Source organism: Ranitomeya imitator, chromosome 1 (genome assembly GCF_032444005.1).
Source record: "Ranitomeya imitator isolate aRanImi1 chromosome 1, aRanImi1.pri, whole genome shotgun sequence".
In the NCBI taxonomy this organism is placed as follows: Eukaryota; Metazoa; Chordata; class Amphibia; order Anura; family Dendrobatidae; genus Ranitomeya; species Ranitomeya imitator.
Window position 1 is genome coordinate 836,330,584 of NC_091282.1, and position 20,476 is coordinate 836,351,059.

General features: G+C 46.0%; 1 protein-coding gene across 1 annotated transcript in view; it reads right to left on the minus strand.

Moving 5' to 3' along the window:
- ATP8B3 (ATPase phospholipid transporting 8B3) overlaps nucleotides 1–20,476 on the minus strand; it is a 652,733-nt gene that overhangs the window by 396,729 nt on the left and 235,528 nt on the right. The window contains exon 7 of the mRNA XM_069740644.1: nucleotides 11,783–11,853. Coding sequence (XP_069596745.1) covers nucleotides 11,783–11,853 — 71 coding nt within the window. The remainder of the gene's footprint in view (nucleotides 1–11,782; nucleotides 11,854–20,476) is intronic.

Sequence of the window (20,476 nt, forward strand, 5' to 3'; positions counted from 1 at the left end):
CTCACCTGTACTCAGCTCTTATCAAACTGTACTTCATCTTACCCCACTGTGTCCATCCTACGCCCAGCTTCTTTATTTTGTACTTACTAATACTTGTCTCCGGGTTCCAGCTTCTGCAGCAATAGTCTCCCTTGGGTCTGCCCCTAACGCTCCCTGTATAAGGGGTGGTCTACCTGGTCAGTTCACCCTTGGGAGGTTCATTGTCGTGGATCTGCAGGTCCACTCCAGGTGTTCCAAAAGATCTCACACACAGCATCTTGCAGCGGCATGCTATTCCATCCGATTCGTGTTTAGTTGGACCATTATTTATTTTTCAACAGGACAATGACCCCAAACACACCTCCAGGCTGTGTAAGGGCTATTTGAACAAGAAGGAGAATGATGGGGTGCTACGCCAGATGACCTGGCCTCCACAGTCACCAGACCTGAACCCAATCGAGATGGTTTGGGGTGAGCTGGACTGCAGAGTGAAGGAAAAAGGGGCAACAAGTGCTAAGCATCTCTGGGAACTGCTTCAAGATTGTTGGAAGACGATTCCCGGTGACTACCTCTTGAAGCTCATCAAGAGAATGCCAAGAGTGTGCAAAGCAGTCATCAAAGCAAAAGGTGGCTACTTTGAAGAACCTAGAACATAAGACATAATTTCAGTTGTTTCACACTTTTCTGTTAAGTATATAATTCCACATGTGTTAATTCATAGTTTTGATGCATTCAGTGTGAACGTACAATTTTCATAGTCATGAAAATACAGAAAAATCTTTAAATGAGAAAGTGTGTCCAAACTTTTGGTCTGTACTGTATACTTTTCTGTAGCTTACAAACCATGTTTGGTTTCCTCTTATCCTTGAATCCTAGGCGTTGTTCCATGTAAATGTCTTCCGTTAAGTCTCCATTCAGAAATGCTGCCTTTACATCCAGATGTTTCAACTGCATTTGTTTCATTGCTGCAACTGCTAACAAAGTTCTGATTGTGGTGTGTTTGACAACTGGAGCAAATGTCTCATCATAGTCATCTCCATATTTCTGAGAATAGCTTTTAGCTACGAATCTTGCTCTGTATCGATCACCTGTGCCATCTGCTTGGTATTTTACTTTAAAAACCCATTTACATCCTATAGCCTTTTTTTCCTTTTGTCAGTCCTGTCAGTGTCCATATCTTTGAATCATGCATGAATTTTATTTCAGTTTCTGCGGCCGTTATCCATTTGTTGGCCTCTTCTTCTGAAAGTTGAGATATGTCCTCCCAAAATGTAGGTTCATACATTTTATTTGTACTTGCCTTGTATGAAAGATGTTTAGGTGGTCTTCCCTTGTTTTCTCTTATTGAGCATCTTGGTTCTGTGTCTGTAAGGAGCTGTATCTCTTGACTTTCCTTTTTTGATTTTGATCAATTTCTACTTTTTTATCATCAGATGTTTCTGCAGATATATCACTGTCATTTCTCTCATCTTTCGTTTCCAGTGATGTCATTATGTTATCATTTAGATCTTCAATGAATGTTACATTGTGATTCTGTCTGTCTTGGGATCCAGGATTCCGTATCCTTTGCAATTGTCACTGCATCCGACAAATATTCCTTCAATGGCTCTGTTTTGAAGTTTGGAGTGTTTTCTTCTTAAAAAAACACAAAAACTTTGCAACGAAAAACTCTTAAATGATTTACATTTGGTTTCTTACCTTGCCCAGTTCATATGGGTTTTGTCATGATCTAGGACGGGGTTTGCTTCTTGTTTCTCTTTCCCCGGGCCTGGTCATGGAGGGGTTAACTTTTCCTGCCTCTCTTTGTTTCATGGGTGGCTATTTATTGGTGCTATTTTAGGTAGCCTTTGACAGTAATAGTCCATGCTTCCAGGCTAGAGCAGCTGATCCATATACCCTAGTGATCCTTCTGCCTCTGACTTCCCGTGTGTGTCTGACCTGTTCCCTATCCCTGACTCAGTGTATGTTTGGTGATTTCTCTATAGTATATGGCTCATCTTGAAATCTGAACTCCGCCTCCGGGTTTTCTGTCTCTGGTACTGCATTCCCAGACTGGCTTTTGACCCTCTGGCTTGTGCCTTGACTCCTCTTTCTGTCTCAGGTTTTGGATACCGCGCTCCCATCTGGCTCTGACTTTTGGCTCGTCTCAGACCTCATGCTTTGCTGTGACCTCTGGTACTTCATCTCCCTCTTTGTTGCTGACTTTGGCCTGTCTAACTACTCTGCCGCCTCCTGGTAGCGGCCTTCCCTTCTGCATCGAAGTGCTACACAGTAAGTACAACCCTATATCTCGTAACATTGCCCCCTAGTAGTTGCTGAGCTGAACTGCTCCGCAGTTGCATTACATTATCACTGACCAACTACATTTTAAAGGGGAGTTCGCACTTTTTTTTCTCTGATATGGATCCGCTCTGTACTTTGGCAGACCAGGTGGCTAACCTTACTCAGATGATGCAGGAATTATCTGTGGAGCACAGGGCCTTGGTTACTTCCCATAAGCAGGTGCAGAGCGAGATGGCTGAGACAGTTAAGTTAAGCCAGGGGACCTCTTCTGTTAGTAAGTCTAGTGAGGTGACTTACGTGTCTCTGCACTCTCCTGAACCTTTGGTGAAACTCCCTGACACCTCTGGTGAGGGGGACAAGTTCCGCACATTCAGGGAGGGTTGCAGATTATTATTTTCTCTTAGACCCTGATCTTCAGGGGATGAGAGTCAGCGGGTGTGGATAATTATATCTTTACTGAGTGAGGGTCCGCAGTCTTGGGCTTTTTCCTTACCCCTGACCGCCCCTGAGAGAATGTCTGTTGATAAGTTTTTTGAGGCTCTGGGCCTCATCTATGATGAACCAGACTAAGTCAAATTGGCTGAGGACACTATTATGGGTTTTTTGCAAGGAAAGCTCTCTGCCGAATGGTACTGTTCGGAATTTCGGAGATGGTCCCCGGAGGTGTCCGGGAACGATTCGGCACTCAAGTGTCAGTTCCGGAGGGGACTGTCTGATCATTTAAAGGATGCTCTGGCTCTTCATCCTTTTCCCTGCTCTCTGGAAGAGGCCATGACTCAGGCCTTTCACAAGGATCGGAGGTTATGGGAGAGATGAGTCGTTCAACGGGAAGCTACTTTCCTGCCAGTTAAACCGAAACCTTCACAACCTGCTGAGCCCATGGAAGTAGGGGTCATCACCTTCAAGGAAAGGGAGAGGAGACGTCAATGGAAACGCAAACTTTATTTTAACTGCGTTGCTCCAGGACATTGGAAGAAGGACTGTCCCTCCTGTCCTCCTACTCCCAAGGTGTTGGGAAACGCCTAAGTCTGGGTAACTACCCAGGAGGTTGCCCAGACTCACAGGTACCATATTCCTCATTCCTTAAAGTACTGTTAAAAGTGGAACTTGGTGTAGAGAACTGCTTCACTCCCACTTTGGCCTTTGTGGACTGTGGGTCATCCATGAACCTGATTGACTATAAATTCATGGCCAGCTGTAAGTTAGGGACAGTTAGGTTGGAGACTCCTATTAAAATCATGGCCATTGACTCTATACCCCTCACCAAGGACAAGGTTAATTTCATATCTCAAGAGTTCACCCTCAAGGTGGGGGCCCTACACCAGGAGCCTATTTCATGTTTTGTCTTGGATAATCTCCCGGCTGGCCTGGTGTTGGCGTTTCCTTGGTTGCAACTTCATAACCCGATAATTCACTAGGGATCCTGGGATATTGTTCTGAAGCTTGTCTTACTACTATGTCTATGTCATCCGTCAGTCTGGAGGGTATTCCATAGTACCTGAAGGACTTTACGGATGTAGTCTCTGAAAAAGTGGCTGAGGTTTTGCCACCACACTGCCCATTTGATTATACCATTGATCTTGTTTATGATGCTAAATTGCCCAAGGCCTGTTTGTATAATTTATCTGGTCCCGAGCATACGGCCATGAAGAAATACATCTCTGAGAGTCTTCGCAAAGGGCACATTCATCCTTCCATGTCCCCTGTATCGGCTGGGTTCTTTTTTGTGAAAAAGAAACATGGTGGTTTCGCCCATGCCTTGATTTACAAGAGTTAAAAAAGGAGGGGTTAACTTTTCCTGCCTCTCTTTGGTTCTTGGGTGGGTATTTATTGGTGCTATTTTAGGTAGCTTTTGTCAGTGATAGTTCATGCTTCCAGGCTAGAGCAGCTGATCCATATACCCTAGTGATCCTTCTGCCTCTGACTTCCCATGTGTGTCTGACCTGTTCCCTACACCTGTCTCAGTGTATGTTTGGTGATTTCCCTACAGTGTATGACTCGGCTTGAACTCCGCCTCTGTTTTTTCTGTCTCTGATACTGAATTCCCTGACTGGCTTTTCACACTCTGGCTTGTACCTTGACTCCTCTTTCCGTCTCACGCTTTGGATACCGCGCTCCCATCTGGCTCTGACTTTTGGCTCGTTTCTGGCCTCGTGCTTTGCTGTGACCTCTGGTATTTCAACTCCCTGTTAGTTGCCGACTTCAGCCTGTCTGACTACTCTGCCGCCTCCTGGTGGCGGCCTACACTTCTGCACGGAAGTGCTACACAGTAAGTGCAACATATTTTCCTGTAACATCGCCCCCTGGTGGTGGCTGAGCGCATCTGCTCCGCAGTTGCATTACAGGTTTTTTTTTCACGTTTCTTGAAAAAAGTCTGTTTTGTAGATAAGTAGCTGTCATTGCTGCTTCACCCCAGTATTTCTCTGGTAGTTTGGAGTCTGTTAGCATACATCTTATCATTTCATTCAGAGTTCTGTTTTTTCTTTCTGCTAACCTGTTATGTTCAGGTGTGTATAGAACACTTTTTTGATGCTCTATTCCATTCTGTCTTAAGTAGTTTTCTATTTTGTGTCCTGTAATTTCATCTCCATTATCAGTTCTGATGATGATTTGCTTCATATGAAACTTATTTGACTTTGTCACACAGTCTTCTAATTTTTCAAAAACTTCACTTTTGTTCTTTATCAAGTACATGACTGTGTATCTTGAGTAGTCATCTATGAAGGTCACCATATATCTATGACCTCCTCATGTGATCACTTTCCTGGGTCTACATACATCAGTGTGTACCAAGTCAAGTGGTCTTGTGCTTTTTGTCTTACTCTCTTTAGGTATAGATACTATTGTAGCTTTAGATTTTATACAACATTCACATTTTACGGTAATTGAGCAATTAGATATCAATAGGTTTTTTGTCAAATTCTTCTTTTGTAATGCCATTCAGGATGTCTGTGTCCTAGACATCTAAGCCACATGTGAATACAATTCTTGTGATCATGTGTACATAACTTCATCTGTTCCTTTAATGTGTCTAGATGATATAATTGTTCACCTGCTTTGACATTAATTAATACCACATCTCCCGCTAGGATTGTACAATTATTGTCTTTGAATTTTACAGTAAGTCCTTTGGTTGTCAGAGGCTTTACGGAGAGCAGTCCTCCTTTTAGTCCATGAACATATAGCACATCCTGTACTAGTCATTTTGAATTATGCCCAAATCTATCAGGACAGATTAGCTTCCCTTGTCCAATACCTTCTGTGGTTATTTTACTCCCATCTGCAAGATAAATTGCTTCCTTCTTATTTTCATCAAGTTCAGTAAAGAAGTTTTTATCACTAGTCATGTGACTTGTTGCTCCTGAGTCAATAAACCAGCCTGACGATGACTCTTTATCACTTACTTTAAATGTACCATTTCAGTGATCCGATCCGTATGTGGGTTTTTTAAATTGTGCTTTTTACTTTCTGTTTATTCTCCTTTTGGTGTAATTTTTGTTGTTCTGATTTCCATATAGTATAGTATTTCTTTAAATGTCCCTTTTTCTTACATCTGAAACATTCTCTTGTCTCTGTATTATGGGGCTTCTTGTCTGCCGCTTTAAGAGCATTTTCATGATCCCTTTCAGTGGAATCATTTGTTTGCTTTTTCCTTCTATGATATTCATCTATAAGTCTAGTCTTTACAAACTCTAGTGTAATGTCTGCTTCAGGTCTTGTCCCTAGAGCATTTATCATAGCAGTGTATGAATCTGGTAAACTGCACAATAATATTGCTGCTATATGGCTTTCCTTAATGTCTTAACCAACTGATCCCAGCTGTGTTACCACCTCCATCAGGGAGTTTATATGCCCCTGCAATGAGTTTGTGATTTAAGCTGGATCTTTCATGTAGCTTTCTCAATGCTTACCACATTCCCTTTGCTGTATTCTCATTCCTTATGTGGATTAACTGATCATCCTCCACTAATAAGCTGATAGTAGCACTTCCTTGTCTGTTATTCTTATCCCATGTCTGATTATTATCATTGGATCTGTCTGTAGTGATTACCCCCCATAAATCATCTTTAGACAATAACATCTCCACTTTAAACTTCCATAGCTGATAGTTCTCATTATTCAGCTTAGCTACTGTGAGTCTCAGCTCTGAACTGCTGCTCATCTTTAACTTATTTGTCTTACTTGTTTGGAGAGAATTGCTCTGAAGTATTGTTTTGCATTCACCAAGTCATTTTTGTCTTCTATGCTGAGCCCATAACCTTTTGCATAGTTTGGTCACAGAAGAAACTTGTGAGAGTAGATTATACGGGGTAATTCAACTTTATCTTCACAGAACATGAGGTACATACATCAGCTTCTTAATACAGCATAACAGGAAGTCCGAAGGACCTTTTACCAGAGAGAAAGCGAAACCAAAGTACAACAAGTATATGCATTACATTCAACTAAGCATAAAACAGTAACAACACCACCATCTACTATCAGAAAAGTGTAAACTCCTCCTGCACACAAATAAGTCTGTACCTCTTGCATATCTGCCAACAACTTGAACAGGCTATACTTGGGTACTGCCCTTGTGAGGGCGGGAGCATTGCAGGGGCACGACATGGAGTTATAGGGTAAGAATTGGTCATTTATCTCCCCCTGCCACTATTGTTTCCTTCCTGTTCATGTGTTGTGCATCCAGCACGGAAAACTATATTGATGAGACCAAACCGTTTTTTATATAAACACTGGTTGTCATGAGCACAAGCACTTTATGTCTTGTCTGCATTGATGTCTTGTTTGCATTGTTGTAGGTTGGCCTACATTTTAAGGTAATGATTAAAAGTTATATTTTATTTATTTCCTTACCCTACTGAAAAATAATTGAATGATTGGAAGGAATAGAGGCCAGTTATAACCCATGTACACTTGCTGGGATTCTTTGATGTACTATACAGTCTAAAGGGGACTTCATTAACCACTTTACCCCCAAGGCTGGTTTGCACGTTATGGACCGGGCCAATTTTTACAATTCTGACCACTGTCCCTTTATGAGGTTATATCTCTGGAACGCTCCAACCGATCCTGGTGATTCTGACATTGTTTTTTCGAGACATATTGTACTTCATGATAGTGGTAAAATTTATTTGATATTACCTGCGTTTATTTGTGGAAAAAATGGAAATTTGGCAAAAATTTTGAAAATTTCGCAATTTTCCAACTTTGAATTTTTATGCAATTAAATCACAGAGATATGTCACACAAAATACTTAATAAGTAACATTTCCCACATGTCTACTTTACATCAGCACAATTTTGGAACCCAACATTTTTTTTGTTAGGGAGTTATAAGGGTTAAAAGTTGACCAGCAATTTCTCATTTTTACAACACCATTTTTTTTTTAGGGACCACATCTCATTTGAAGTCATTTTGAGGGGTCTATATCATAGAAAATACCCAAGTGTGACACCATTTTAAAAACTGCACCCCTCAAGGTGCTCAAAACCACATTCAAGAAGTTTATTAACCCTTCAGGTGTTTCACAGGAATTTTTGGAATGTTTAAATAAAAATTAACATTTAACCTTTTTTCACAAAAAATTTACTTCAGCTCCAATTTGTTTTATTTTACCAAGGGTAACAGGAGAAAATGGACCCCAAGAGTTGTTGTACAATTTGTCCTGAGTACGCCGATACCTGACATGTGGGGGTAAACCACTGTTTGGGCGCATGACAGAGCTCGGAAGCGAAGGAGCGCCGTCTGAATTTTCAATGCAAAATTGACTGGAATTGAGATGGGACGCCATGTTGCGTTTGGAGAGCCAATGATGTGCCTAAACATTGAAACCCCCCACAAGTGACACCATTTTGGAAAGTAGACCCCCTAAGGAACTTATCTAGAGGTGTGGTGAGCACTTTGACCCACCAAGTGCTTCACAGAAGTTTATAATGCAGAACCGTAAAAATAAAAAATCGTTTTTTCAACAAAAATTATTTTTTAGCCCCCAGTTTTGTATTTTTCCAAGGGTAACAGGAGAAATTGGACCCTAAATATTGTTGTCCAATTTGTCCTGAGTATGCTGATACCAGATATGTGGGGGGGAACCACCGTTTGAGCGCATGGCAGAGCTCGGAAGGGAAGAAGCATCATTTGGAATGCAGACTAAGGGTATGTGTCCACGTTCAGGATTGCATCAGGATTTGGTCAGGATTTTTCATCAGTATTTGGAAGCCAAAACCAGGAGTGAAACAATTAGAGGAAAAGTATAGTAGAAACATATGCTCCACTTTTGCATTTATCACCCACTCCTGGTTTTGGCTCACAAATACTGATGAAAAATCCTGACCAAATCCTGATGCAATCCTGAACGTGGACACATACCCTTAGATGGATTGGTCTGCAGGCGTCACATTGCGTTTGCAGAGCCCCATATGTACTTAAACAGTAGAAACCCCCCACAAGTGACCCCATATTGGAAACTAGACCCTGCAAGGAACTTATCTAGATGTGTTGTGAGAACTTTGAACCCCCAAGTGTTTCACTACAGTTTATATCGTAGAGCCGTGAAAATAAAAAATCCTTTTTTTCCCACAAAAATTATTTTTTAGCCCCCAGTTTTGTATTTTCCCAAGGGTAACAGGAGAAATTGGACCCCAAAAGTTGTTGTCCAATTTGTCCTGAGTACGCTGATACCCCATATGTTGGGGTAAACCCCTGTTTGGGCACATGGGAGAGCTCGGAAGGGAAGGAGCACTGTTTTACGTTTTCAACGCAGAATTGGCTGGAATTGAGATCGGACGCCATGTCGCGTTTGGAGAGCCCCTGATGTGCCTAAACAGTGGAAACCTCCCAATTATAACTGAAACCCTAATCCAAACACACCCCTAACCCTAATCCCAATGGTAACCCTAACCACACCTCTAACCCAGACACACCCCTAACCCTAATCCCAACCCCATTCCCAACCGTAAATGTAATCCAAACCCTAACCCTAATTTTAGCCCCAACCCTAACTGTAGCCTTATCCCTAGCCCCAACCCTAACCCTAGCCCCAATCCTAACCCTAGCCCTAACCCTAGCCCTAACCCTAGCCCTAGCCCTAACCCTAGCCCTAGCCCTAACCCTAACCCTAGCCCTAACCCTAACCCTAGCCCTAACCCTAGCCCTAGCCTTATCCCTAGCCCTAACCCTAACCCTAATGGGAGAATGGAAATAAATACATTTTTTAAATTTATTAATTTTTCCCTAACTAAGGGGGTGACGAAGGGGGGTTTGATTTACTTTTATAGCGGGTTTTTTAGCGGATTTGTATGATTGGCAGCCGTCACACACTAAAAGACGCTTTTCATTGCAAAAAATATTTTTTGCGTTACCACATTTTGAGAGCTATAATTTTTCCATATTTTGGTCCACAGAGTCATGTGAGGTCTTGTTATTTGCGGGACGAGTTGACGCTTTTATTGGTAACATTTTCGGGCACGTGACATTTTTTGATCGCTTTTTATTCCGATTTTTGTGAGGCAGAATGACCAAAAACCAGCTATTCATGAATTTCTTTTGGGGGAGGCGTTTATACCATTCCGCGTTTGGTAAAATGGATAAAGCAGTTTTATTCTTCGGGTCAGTATGATTACAGCGACACCTCATTTATATCATTTTTTTATGTTTTGGCGCTTTTATACGATAAAAACTATTTTATAGAAAAAATAATTATTTTTGCATCGCTTTATTCTGAGGACTATAACTTTTTAATTTTTTTGCTGATGATGCTGTATGGCAGCTCGTTTTTTGCGGGACAAGATGACGCTTTCAGCGGTACCATGATTATTTATATCTGTCTTTTTGATCGCGTGTTATTCCACTTTTTGTTCGGCGGTATGATAATAAAGCGTTGTTTTTTGCCTCGTTTTTTTTTTTTTTCTTACGGTGTTTACTGAAGGGGTTAACTAGTGATATAGTTTCATAGGTGGGGTCGTTACGGACGCGGCGATACTAAAAAATGTGTACTTTTATTGTTTGTTTTTCTTATTTAGATAAAGAAATGAATTTATGGGACACATTTTTTTTTTTTCATTATTTAGGATTTTTTTTAAAAATTTTTTTACACGTGTGGAATTTTTTTTTTTTAATTTTTTTTACTTTGTCCCAGGTGGGGACATCACAGATCGGTGATCTGACAGTGTGCACAGCACTCTGTCAGATCACCGATCTGACTTGCAGCACTGCAGGCTTCAGAGTGCCTGCTCTGAGCAGGCTCTGTGAAGCCACCTCCCTCACTGCAGGACCCGGATGCCGCGGCCATCTTGGATCCGGGTCTGGAGCAGGGAGGGAGGTGAGGAGACTCTCGCAGCAACGCGATCACATCGCGTTGCTGCGGGGGGCTCAGGGAAGCCCGCAGGGAGCCCCCTCCCTGCGCGATGCTTCCCTGTACCGCCGGCACATCGCGATCATGTTTGATCACGGTGTGCCGGGGGCAGTCCGTGACCGCTCCTGGCACATAGTGCCGGATGTCAGCTGCGATAGGCAGATGACACCCGGCCGCGATCAGCTGCGCTCCCCCCGTGAGCGCGGCCGATCACGCTGGACGTACTATTCCGTCCTTGGGAAGTAGGGCCCACCCCACATGGACGGAATAGTACATCCACTGGCAGAAAGAGGTTAAAAACTGCAGTCCAATCCCTGTATCTTGTCCACTTTATAATGTTTGATACTTCTGGATGAATGATTGTCCAGATACGAAAGGGTGAGATTTACCATAAGTCCTGTGTCTTGCCAATAGTAAATAATCCTGAGACCATTCACATGTGGGGTTGCTTTCCATTCAAGTAAGTGGGTTTACTCACAATTTTGTCTAAGAACAGTGCCAAAAATAAAAATGCTAAGAACAGTGCCAAAAATAAAAATGATCTAATGATCAAGGAGCGATTTGGTGATGTGCAATGCTTGTTTCCACATGATCGCACACAATGTCACAATGTCCTTGTCTGTAAAGCCCTATTGATGCAAAGCCATCATGACTACACTTGTTTCCTTGGAAGTAACCATACTTGACAGAATAAGACAACAATTTAAAGCACCAGTACCTTTGCAATTCATTCAGTCTGCTCTTAAAATTCAATCAGAATTACATTGTGATATCAGCTGCCTATTCTTCATTAATGCGTTTTTTTTCTGAGCTAATGAAAAGATCACTGAAATTATATAATCAGGTAATTTTTGAATACAGCAAAAATGTTGTGGTAATGTTTTCTTTGTGATTAAGCTAATTTTCATGCAAAGAATGACTGCAATTTTTTTCAATTCACCACCTGACTCACCTAAATCATAATCAGTTAATGCAATTGTCACTGTAAAAACTAAAGCAGCAAATATTTGTGTCAGTCACAAAAATTTTAAGCTGATCTAGAATCACTTTCTTCCTGAATGCATAGGAAAAAAAATTGTATTATTGCATAACTTCTGATATATCAAAGAAAATAGCCAAAGCAGTAAAGCCTCCTTTATTCTAGCAAATTAAATTTAAGATATTCTTACCCATCTATATCTGCTGTCTCCACATAACACAGACTGTTTGGTTCAGAGGTGTACAGCAAAAATATATCTGCCTATAAAATAAAATATTAAATAGCTTAGCTGGATATGTAAATTCGATTTTTTTATTATATGAATAATATATAAATTATAGATTAAAATACAGCATAGATTCATAAATTAAACATGCATGATAATTACTGTTTACATTTTTGTCAACTTAATGGTTTTTCCAGGGGCCATCATATACAGTAGGAAAAACTCATTCAACTTACCAGTGGATGCCAAACATCAGGGGCACATTCCCTGGACATTTTGCCAGATCTATGAACCACTTTGAACTGTCTTGTCGTTAATACACTTTAACTTAATAACGTTAAGGCTATGTTCACACTTTGCGTTGTCCTTCTGCGGGTTCTCCCGCAGCGGATTTGATAAATCTGCAGGGCAAAACAACTGCGGTTCTCCCTGCAGATTTATCGCGGTTTGTTCCGCGTTTTCCGCTGCGGGTTTCCGCCTATACTATTGATGCTGCATATGCAGCAATATGCAGCATCAATAGTAATGTTAAAAATAATAAAAATTGGTTATACTCACCCTCTGATGTCCGGATCTCCTGGGCGCTGCACCCGGCGGTCCGGTTCCAAAGATGCTGTGCGAGAAGGACCCTTCGTGACGTCACGGTCATGTGACCGCGACGTCACCGCAGGTCCTGGTCGCACAGCAACTCTGACCGGACGGCCGCGTGCAGCGCTGAAGACTTCAGAGGGTGAGTATAATATGATTTTTTATTTTTTAACCCCAAATATGGTTCCCAGGGCCTGGAGGAGAGTCTCCTCTCCTCCACCCCGGGTAGGAACCGCACATTATCCGCTTACTTCCCGCAACGTGGGCACAGCCCCATGCGGGAAGTAAGTTGTTCAATGTATTCCTATGGGTGCAGAATCGCAGCGATTCTGCACAAAGAAGTGACATGCTGCAGGTTTTAAACCGCTGCGTTCCCGCACAGTTTTTCCCGCAGCATGTGCACAGCGGTTTGCGGTTTCCATAGGGTTTACATGTTACTGTAAATGCTATGGAAACTGCTGCGGACCCGCAGCATCAAAATCGCGGCGGTTCCGCGGTAAAAACCGCAAAGTGTGAATATAGCCTAAGACTAGTGATGAGCAATTTTTTTTGGAGTTCGATTGACAAACATAAATTTGGAACGAATATAGCACATTCGGATTCGTGATCACTGATCAGAAACACGAGCAAAATTTTATAAAATTGGAAATAATCGTTAACATTCGGTAAGAAGTGCTGGAAAATATATGCGATGCCACAAAAGTATTTTCAGCACTTTAGCAGTGATAATGATGGTGTATCATGAGCGTTTGGCATGTGTTTGATGAGGGAAGGGGGTTTGCAGAGATTAGAGGTGCGGCGTTCTTGTTAACAGTAATGTTTTCCCCTAACTTCATGCGTGCACATTGCGGCTAGCCAATCAGGGCCACAGGAAACATCCACAATGTCCTGACACAATGGCATGTGTTGTTGGCTGCTGAAATCACATGTCCCTCTCCATATAAATAGCGGACATCTTGTTTTAGCGCCATTTTGACACTGTAACAGTGGAGAGAGGCTGCTTGTGACACTGACACTGTTAGCAGAAAGATTTTAGCCAGTGTGGCTGTGAAATTGACCTTTCAGCATTTTTTTTGCCATTACTGAGATCCACAGACAAAGCCAGGAGGGCACATGTCGTACAAGTGTGTTGTGCACTGCTTTTGTTGTGCTCCATGCATGGGTATAGCGTTCTAAATCTATTTTTTTCACTAGCTAAATGTGAAACAGCCTGCTGTATCCCAGCTTGTCATTTAGTGCTGTGGGGATATGAAACTGTCTTCAGAGCTGTTAGGGCTAGCGGAACGCACCGAGTAAATAGAGATGTTTATTGATATTGGTACGTTCGCAGCCCGGGGTCCACCGTGCAGGAGTACCTGCTGCTAGCAAACGGCGGAGCTATATGGCGGTATAGACTAACTCAGTTATCTCACTGAGTAGCCGTGAAAGGAAAGCACTGTGCCCTGTTAGACTCCACAGAGGCACAGGCTAACTGCCCAAACAGAGAGCAGTCAGTGGTCACACAAACACACAAAACTCCTCGCCAGAGGAGCCAGCATTCTAGGGGCTTATTTCAGCCGGGTCCCTGAATACACTCAGACTCAATCTCCTCGCCGGAGGAGCCAGCATTCTAGGGGCTTATTTCAGCCTGGTCCCTGAACACACATACATGTGACCACACTGGCACAAAGCACATAACATAAGACAATACTAGCGCATGGCCGTGCGGTCATGCGCAGTTTATATAGTTGCAGCACAGGAAGCTGCTACCGAAGTTTTGCCCTTTCAGGACCTTCCTGGAGGACCAATGGGATGCGCTGCAGTACCTGAACATGTGACCGAACATGTGACCCTCGACCTCCAATGGGAGACCTTGCCCTGGGCATGCTCAGTGTGTGCAAATAAGGACTTAGTCCCAGAGAGACCCGCTCGCAGCAGATCAGTGCAGGGTGCCATAGGAAAGCCAGAAAAGGCAGTGGTGACCCTATGCACAGAATCAGCCTCAGAGAGACGCTGGGAGCGACGTCTCTGCTGAGCAGACCCCACTGTGGCCGATGCTGAATGGGAGACCGCAGCTGACACGGATCGAGATTCCCCCTGTGCAGCAGAGGAAACTCGACTCCTAACATTACTCCCCCTCCTAGGGCCCCCCCCTCCTTGAGCCTCACTATGCTCAAAAGCTGCAATAAGCAGCGGAGCCCGAATGTGCTCCACAGGCTCCCAGGTTCTATCCTCTGGGCCGTGACCCTTCCAGTCCATCAGATAAAATTTCTTGCCACGTACCACCTTGCACCTTACAATAGCATTCACCTCAAACTCATCCGTGGATGAACCCGATGTCCCAGCAGATGACTCAGAAAACCGGGACAAACGAAGGGCTTTAAGAGGGAAACGTGAAAAGTATCGGTGATACCAAGGCGTGGAGGAATAGCCAAACGGTAGACCACAGGGTTGACCTGTTCCAGAACCTTAAATGGGCCAATGTAGCGAGGAGCAAACTTAGTGGACTCAACTCGCAGCCTGATGTTACGGGCGGAGAGCCACACTAAGTCGCCAGGAGCAAAGACCGGAGCGGGGCGCCGGTGTGTATCAGCCGAAACCCTCATTCTCTCCTTGGAGGCCCGGATGGCATCCTGTGTGCGGTCCCAGATGTCACGTGCCTCCACCGCCCAGTCTGCCACCCTAGAATCGGTGGATGACACGGGCATGGGCACAGGGACACGCGGATGCTGGCCGTAATTAAGGAGAAAAGGTGTTTGACCAGTGGAATCGGCTACGGCGTTGTAGCAGAGACGAAATGTCGCAAATATGTCACCAGAGTCTGGTTGGTTCTCTCCACCAACCCATTTGTCTCGGGATGGTATGCAGAGGAGAGGTTTAACTCTATGCTGAGTAAACGGCAGAGCTCTCTCCAAAACCGAGACGCGAACTGGGGACCCCGATCGCTGACAATCTTATCAGGCATACCATGCAATCGGAAAACGTGCTTGATGAACAACACCGCCAAGGCCCGTGCTGAGGGTAACCGAGGAAGTGGCACCAAATGCACCATCTTAGAGAAATGGTCGGTGACAACCCAAATAATGGAGCAGCCACGCGACTTGGGTAAGCCCACCACAAAGTCCATCCCGACCATCTCCCAGGGCCTGTCTGCCACCGGTAGAGGATAAAGCAACCCAGCAGGCCGTTGCCGAGGAGACCGATTCTGGGCGCAAGAAACGCATGCCTGAATATAGTCCCTGACATCTCGGGCCATATGCGGCCACCAGTATGTTCTCGCCAAAAGCTCAGATGTCCTCTTGGTCCCAAAATGCCCACCCACTCTGGAGGAGTGAGCCCAAGAGAGAACCTCCGGTCGCAAGTTAGCTGGTACGAAAGTCTTGCCCGGGGGCACAGACTCTAGCGAAACCGGAGCTACAGTTCTCAGGCTCTCAGAAGCGAAAATAAGCTGAGGCTCCTCCTCCTCCTCCTCCGATGACACTACGGAGCGGGAGAGAGCGTCAGCACGAACGTTCTTCTCCCCGGAGAGGAAATGGAGAGTAAAATGGAACCAGGAGAAGAACAGGGACCATCTAGCCTGGCGAGAATTCAGCCGCTGGGCCGTTTGCAGATATACCAAGTTCTTGTGGTCAGTGAAGACTTGGAAGGGAAAGCGAGCTCCCTCCAAGAGATGTCTCCACTCTGAAAAAGCCAACTTCATGGCTAGCAACTCCCTGTCCCCGATGGAATAATTCCTCTCCGCTGGTGTGAAGGTCTTGGAGAAGAAGAAGCAAGGATGCTTCCGACCTTGAGCATCCTTTTGGAAAAGGACTGCTCCAGCACCAACGGATGAGGCATCAACCTCCAAGATAAATGTTTTATCAACATCGGGGCGATGTAGGATGGGAGCGCTAGCGAAGTGTGACTTGATCGAGAGAAAGGCTTTGGAGACCTCCTCTGACCACAACTTGGGATTTGCTCCCTTCTTGGTGAGGGCAACCAAGGGAGCTACCAAAGTTGAGAAGTGTGGAATGAACTGGCGATAGTAATTAATGAACCCCATAAAGCGCTGCACCGCTTTAAGAGAATGGGGTTCCTGCCAGTCCATTACAGCCTGTAGCTTGGCAGGATCCATAGCCAAACCCTGGGCAGAGATGATATAACCAAGGAAAGGCAAGGACTCCTGCTCAAACACACACTTCTCCAAATTGGCGTAGAGGGAGTTTGCCCGTAAGAGGTCGAAGACTTTGCGAACATCTCTCCGATGGGAGTCAATATCTGGAGAGAAGATGAGAATATCATCCAGACAGACTACGACCGAGGTGGTGAGCATATCCCGGAAGATGTCGTTCACAAAGTCTTGGAAAACGGCTGGGGCATTACAGAGCCCGAAGGGCATCACCAGATATTCATAGTGCCCATCCCTGGTGTTAAAAGCCGTCTTCCATTCATCCCCCTCACAGATGCGAATCAGGTTGTAAGCACCCCGCAGATCTAACTTTGTAAATACCCTCGCTCCCCGTAGCCTATCAAACAGCTCAGATATCAGGGGTAATGGGTATTTGTTCTTAACGGTGATGGCGTTAAGACCCCTGTAGTCTATGCATGGACGTAAGTCTCCAGTCTTCTTCTGTACGAAGAAGAACCCAGCCCCTGCCGGTGACACTGACTTCCTAATGAATCCTCTTGCCAGATTCTCTTGGATGTACTGGGACATTGCCTCCGTCTCCGGGAGAGATAACGGATAGACTCGACCCCGGGGAGGCTCAGCACCAGGCAAGAGGTCAATAGGACAGTCATAGGGGCGGTGAGGCGGAAGGGTCTCCGCAGCTCTTTTGGAGAACACGTCTGCATAGGGCCAATAGTGCTTGGGGAGAGAGGAAAGATCTGCGGGTACCTGTGTAGTAGCAACCTGAACGCACTCCCTCAGACATCTACCCTCGCAGGATTTACTCCATCCCAAAATTCTCCCAGAGGACCACTCAATATGAGGAGAATGGTAGCGAAGCCATGGTATCCCCAACAGGACCTCATCAATTCCCTCAGGAATGACTAATAGGGAGATTATCTCCTGATGTGATGGAGACACAGATAGCGTGAAAGGAATGGTTTGGTGGGTAATCTGTGAAGGTAGTGTTGACCCATTTACCACTCGAACGGTTACTGGCTTGGCGAGCATCACCAAGGGTATTGCGTGACGCTGGGCAAAAGCGGAAGACATAAAGTTACCCTCTGCCCCAGAATCCACGCATAGCTCGACCATAAGAGTGGATGGGCCTATGGTAATTGTCCCCTTGAAGGACAACTTTGAGGCAAACGTCGCTGTGTCTAGTGTACCTCCTCCAACTGCCACTAGACGCTGACGTTTCCCCGACCGCTGAGGACCCTTGGAGGCAAGGTGTCCTGACTGCTGGCAAACATGACGGACCTTATGTGCACGGGCGGACTGAGACTTAGATCCCGCTCGTGTCACCTCTAAGGCCTCATGTGACTCGGATGCCTGGACTGGAGATTCCAAAGGTTTGGCGAAGGTGGGAGCCAGCCGAAACCTCTGCCTTCACTGGGCTCGCTCCAACCTCCGCTCGTTAAAACGGAGGTCAATATGAGTAGAGACAGTTATTAACTCCTCCAGTGTGGCAGGAATCTCCCTAGTGGCCAGAGCGTCCTTAATGTGGTCAGCCAGGCCCCTCCAAAATATGGGGATAAGGGCTTTATCCGACCACTCCAGCTCGGAAGCTAAAGTACGGAAGCGGACGGAAAAATGGCTGACCAAGGATTCACCCTGAGTTAATGCCAGTAGTTGGAGCGCTGTGTCATGGGCAGTGGCGTAGGAAAGGGGGTGCGGGGGGGGCGGTCCGCCCCGGGCGGCACAATGCTGGGGGCGGCCGGCGCTGCAGGAGAAGAAGATGGAAAAAAAAAAAAAAAAAAAAGACGCCCCTTTAAATCTTCGGGCGGCGCCGTCCGCCGCCACGACCAGGGCCAGCTCCCCCCACCCCCGGGTCCCGCCCCCGCCCCCGCCCCCCGCTCTATACTCACCTCTCCTGGTTCCTGCGGCGCCGGCAGCTGCAGCGTCCTCTGACTCTGCGACGTCTCAGAGCAGAGGGCGCGATGACGTCACTTCTGTGCGCGCCGCTCTGCCTCTCTGTCCTGAGCGTCGCAGAGCCGGAGAGACGCTGACTGCACCGGACCTGCGCTGGGAACGGGAGAGGTGAGGATTTTACTTTTTTTTTTTTTTTCTTTATGTCTGACTGTCTGGGGCTGGGGCAATGCTGGACACACTGGGGCAATACTGGAGACCATGGGGCAGATTGCTGGACACACTGGGGCAGTACTGGAGACCATGGGGCAGAATGCTGGACACACTGGGGCAATACAGGAGACCATGGGGCAGATTGCTGGACACACTGGGGCAATACAGGAGACACTGGGGCAATACAGGAGACTATGGGGCAGATTGCTGGTCACACTGGGGCAATACTGGAGACCATGGGGCAGAATGCTGGACACACTGGGGCAATACTGGAGACCATGGGGCAGAATGCTGGACACACTGGGGCAATACTGGAGACCATGGGGCAGAATGCTGGACACACTGGGGCAATACTGGAGACCATGGGGCAGATTGCTGGACACACTGGGGCAATACTGGAGACCATGGGGCAGATTGCTGGACACACCGGGGCAATACTGGAGACCATGGGGCAGAATGCTGGACACACTGGGGCAATACAGGAGACCATGGGGCAGATTGCTGGACACACTGGGGCAATACTGGAGACCATGGGGCAGAATGCTGGACACACTGGGGCAGTACAGGAGACTATGGGGCAGAATGCTGGACACACTGAATACTGGAGACCATGGGGCAGATTTCAGGACACATTGAGGCAATGCTGGAGACCCTGGGGCAGACTTCTGGACATACTGGGGCAATACTGGAGACCATGGGGCAGATTGCTGGACACACCGGGGCAATACTGGAGACCATGGGGCAGAATGCTGGACACACTGGGGCAATACAGGAGACCATGGGGCAGATTGCTGGACACACTGGGGCAATACTGGAGACCCTGGGGCAGATTGCTGGACACACTGGGGCAATACTGGAGACCCTGGGGCAGATTTCTGGACATACTGGGGCAATACTGGAGACCATGGGGCAGATTGCTGGACACACCGGGGCAATACTGGAGACCATGGGGCAGAATGCTGGACACACTGGGGCAATACAGGAGACCATGGGGCAGATTGCTGGACACACTGGGGCAATACTGGAGACCCTGGGGCAGATTGCTGGACACACTGGGGTAATACTGGAGACCCTGGGGCAGATTTCTGGACACATTGAGGCAATGCTGGAGACCCTGGGGCAGACTTCTGGACACACTGGGGCAATGCTGGACACTGGGGCAGATGGCTGGACACACTGGGGGTAATATACTGGACACACTGGGGCAATGCTGGACACTGGGGGTAATATGCTGGACACACTGGGGCAGACTGCTGGACACACTGGGGAAAGGCTGGACACTGGGGCAGATTGCTGGACACACTGAGGGCAGATTGCTGGACACACTGGGGGTAATATGCTGGACATACTGGGGCAGATTGCTGGACAACATGGGGGTAATATGCTGGACACACTGGGGGCAGGACTTGAGGCATGGGCAGAATGTAGATACGGGGCATGATTGGAGACACGGGGCAGGATTGGATCATGGGGCAGGACGGATACGATGGAGGCTGGTGGGGCAGGATGGGGAGATCATATGGGGTAGAATGGATACTCATGAGGGCAGGATACGACAACATATGGCTGGAGCCAGGAATGAGATAAACGGGGCCAGGGTGGGGAATATTATTACCATAGGGGATAATTAAGGGATATTATTACTGCAGTGATGTATTTATTTTATTTTTTGAGTATACTGTTTTAAATGGGGGGGGCGGTCCTGTTACTGTGCAGAGTGACACTATATCACCTTTTTTTCTTCATGTGGTGTAATGTAGAAGTTGTGAAAAATTAAGTAATGTGTTCTGCAAGCGGAGCTCGAGATAACTGTGTTATTTCCTGCAGAAACGAGTCCTGGCTGGAAGGAATGATGGCGGTCT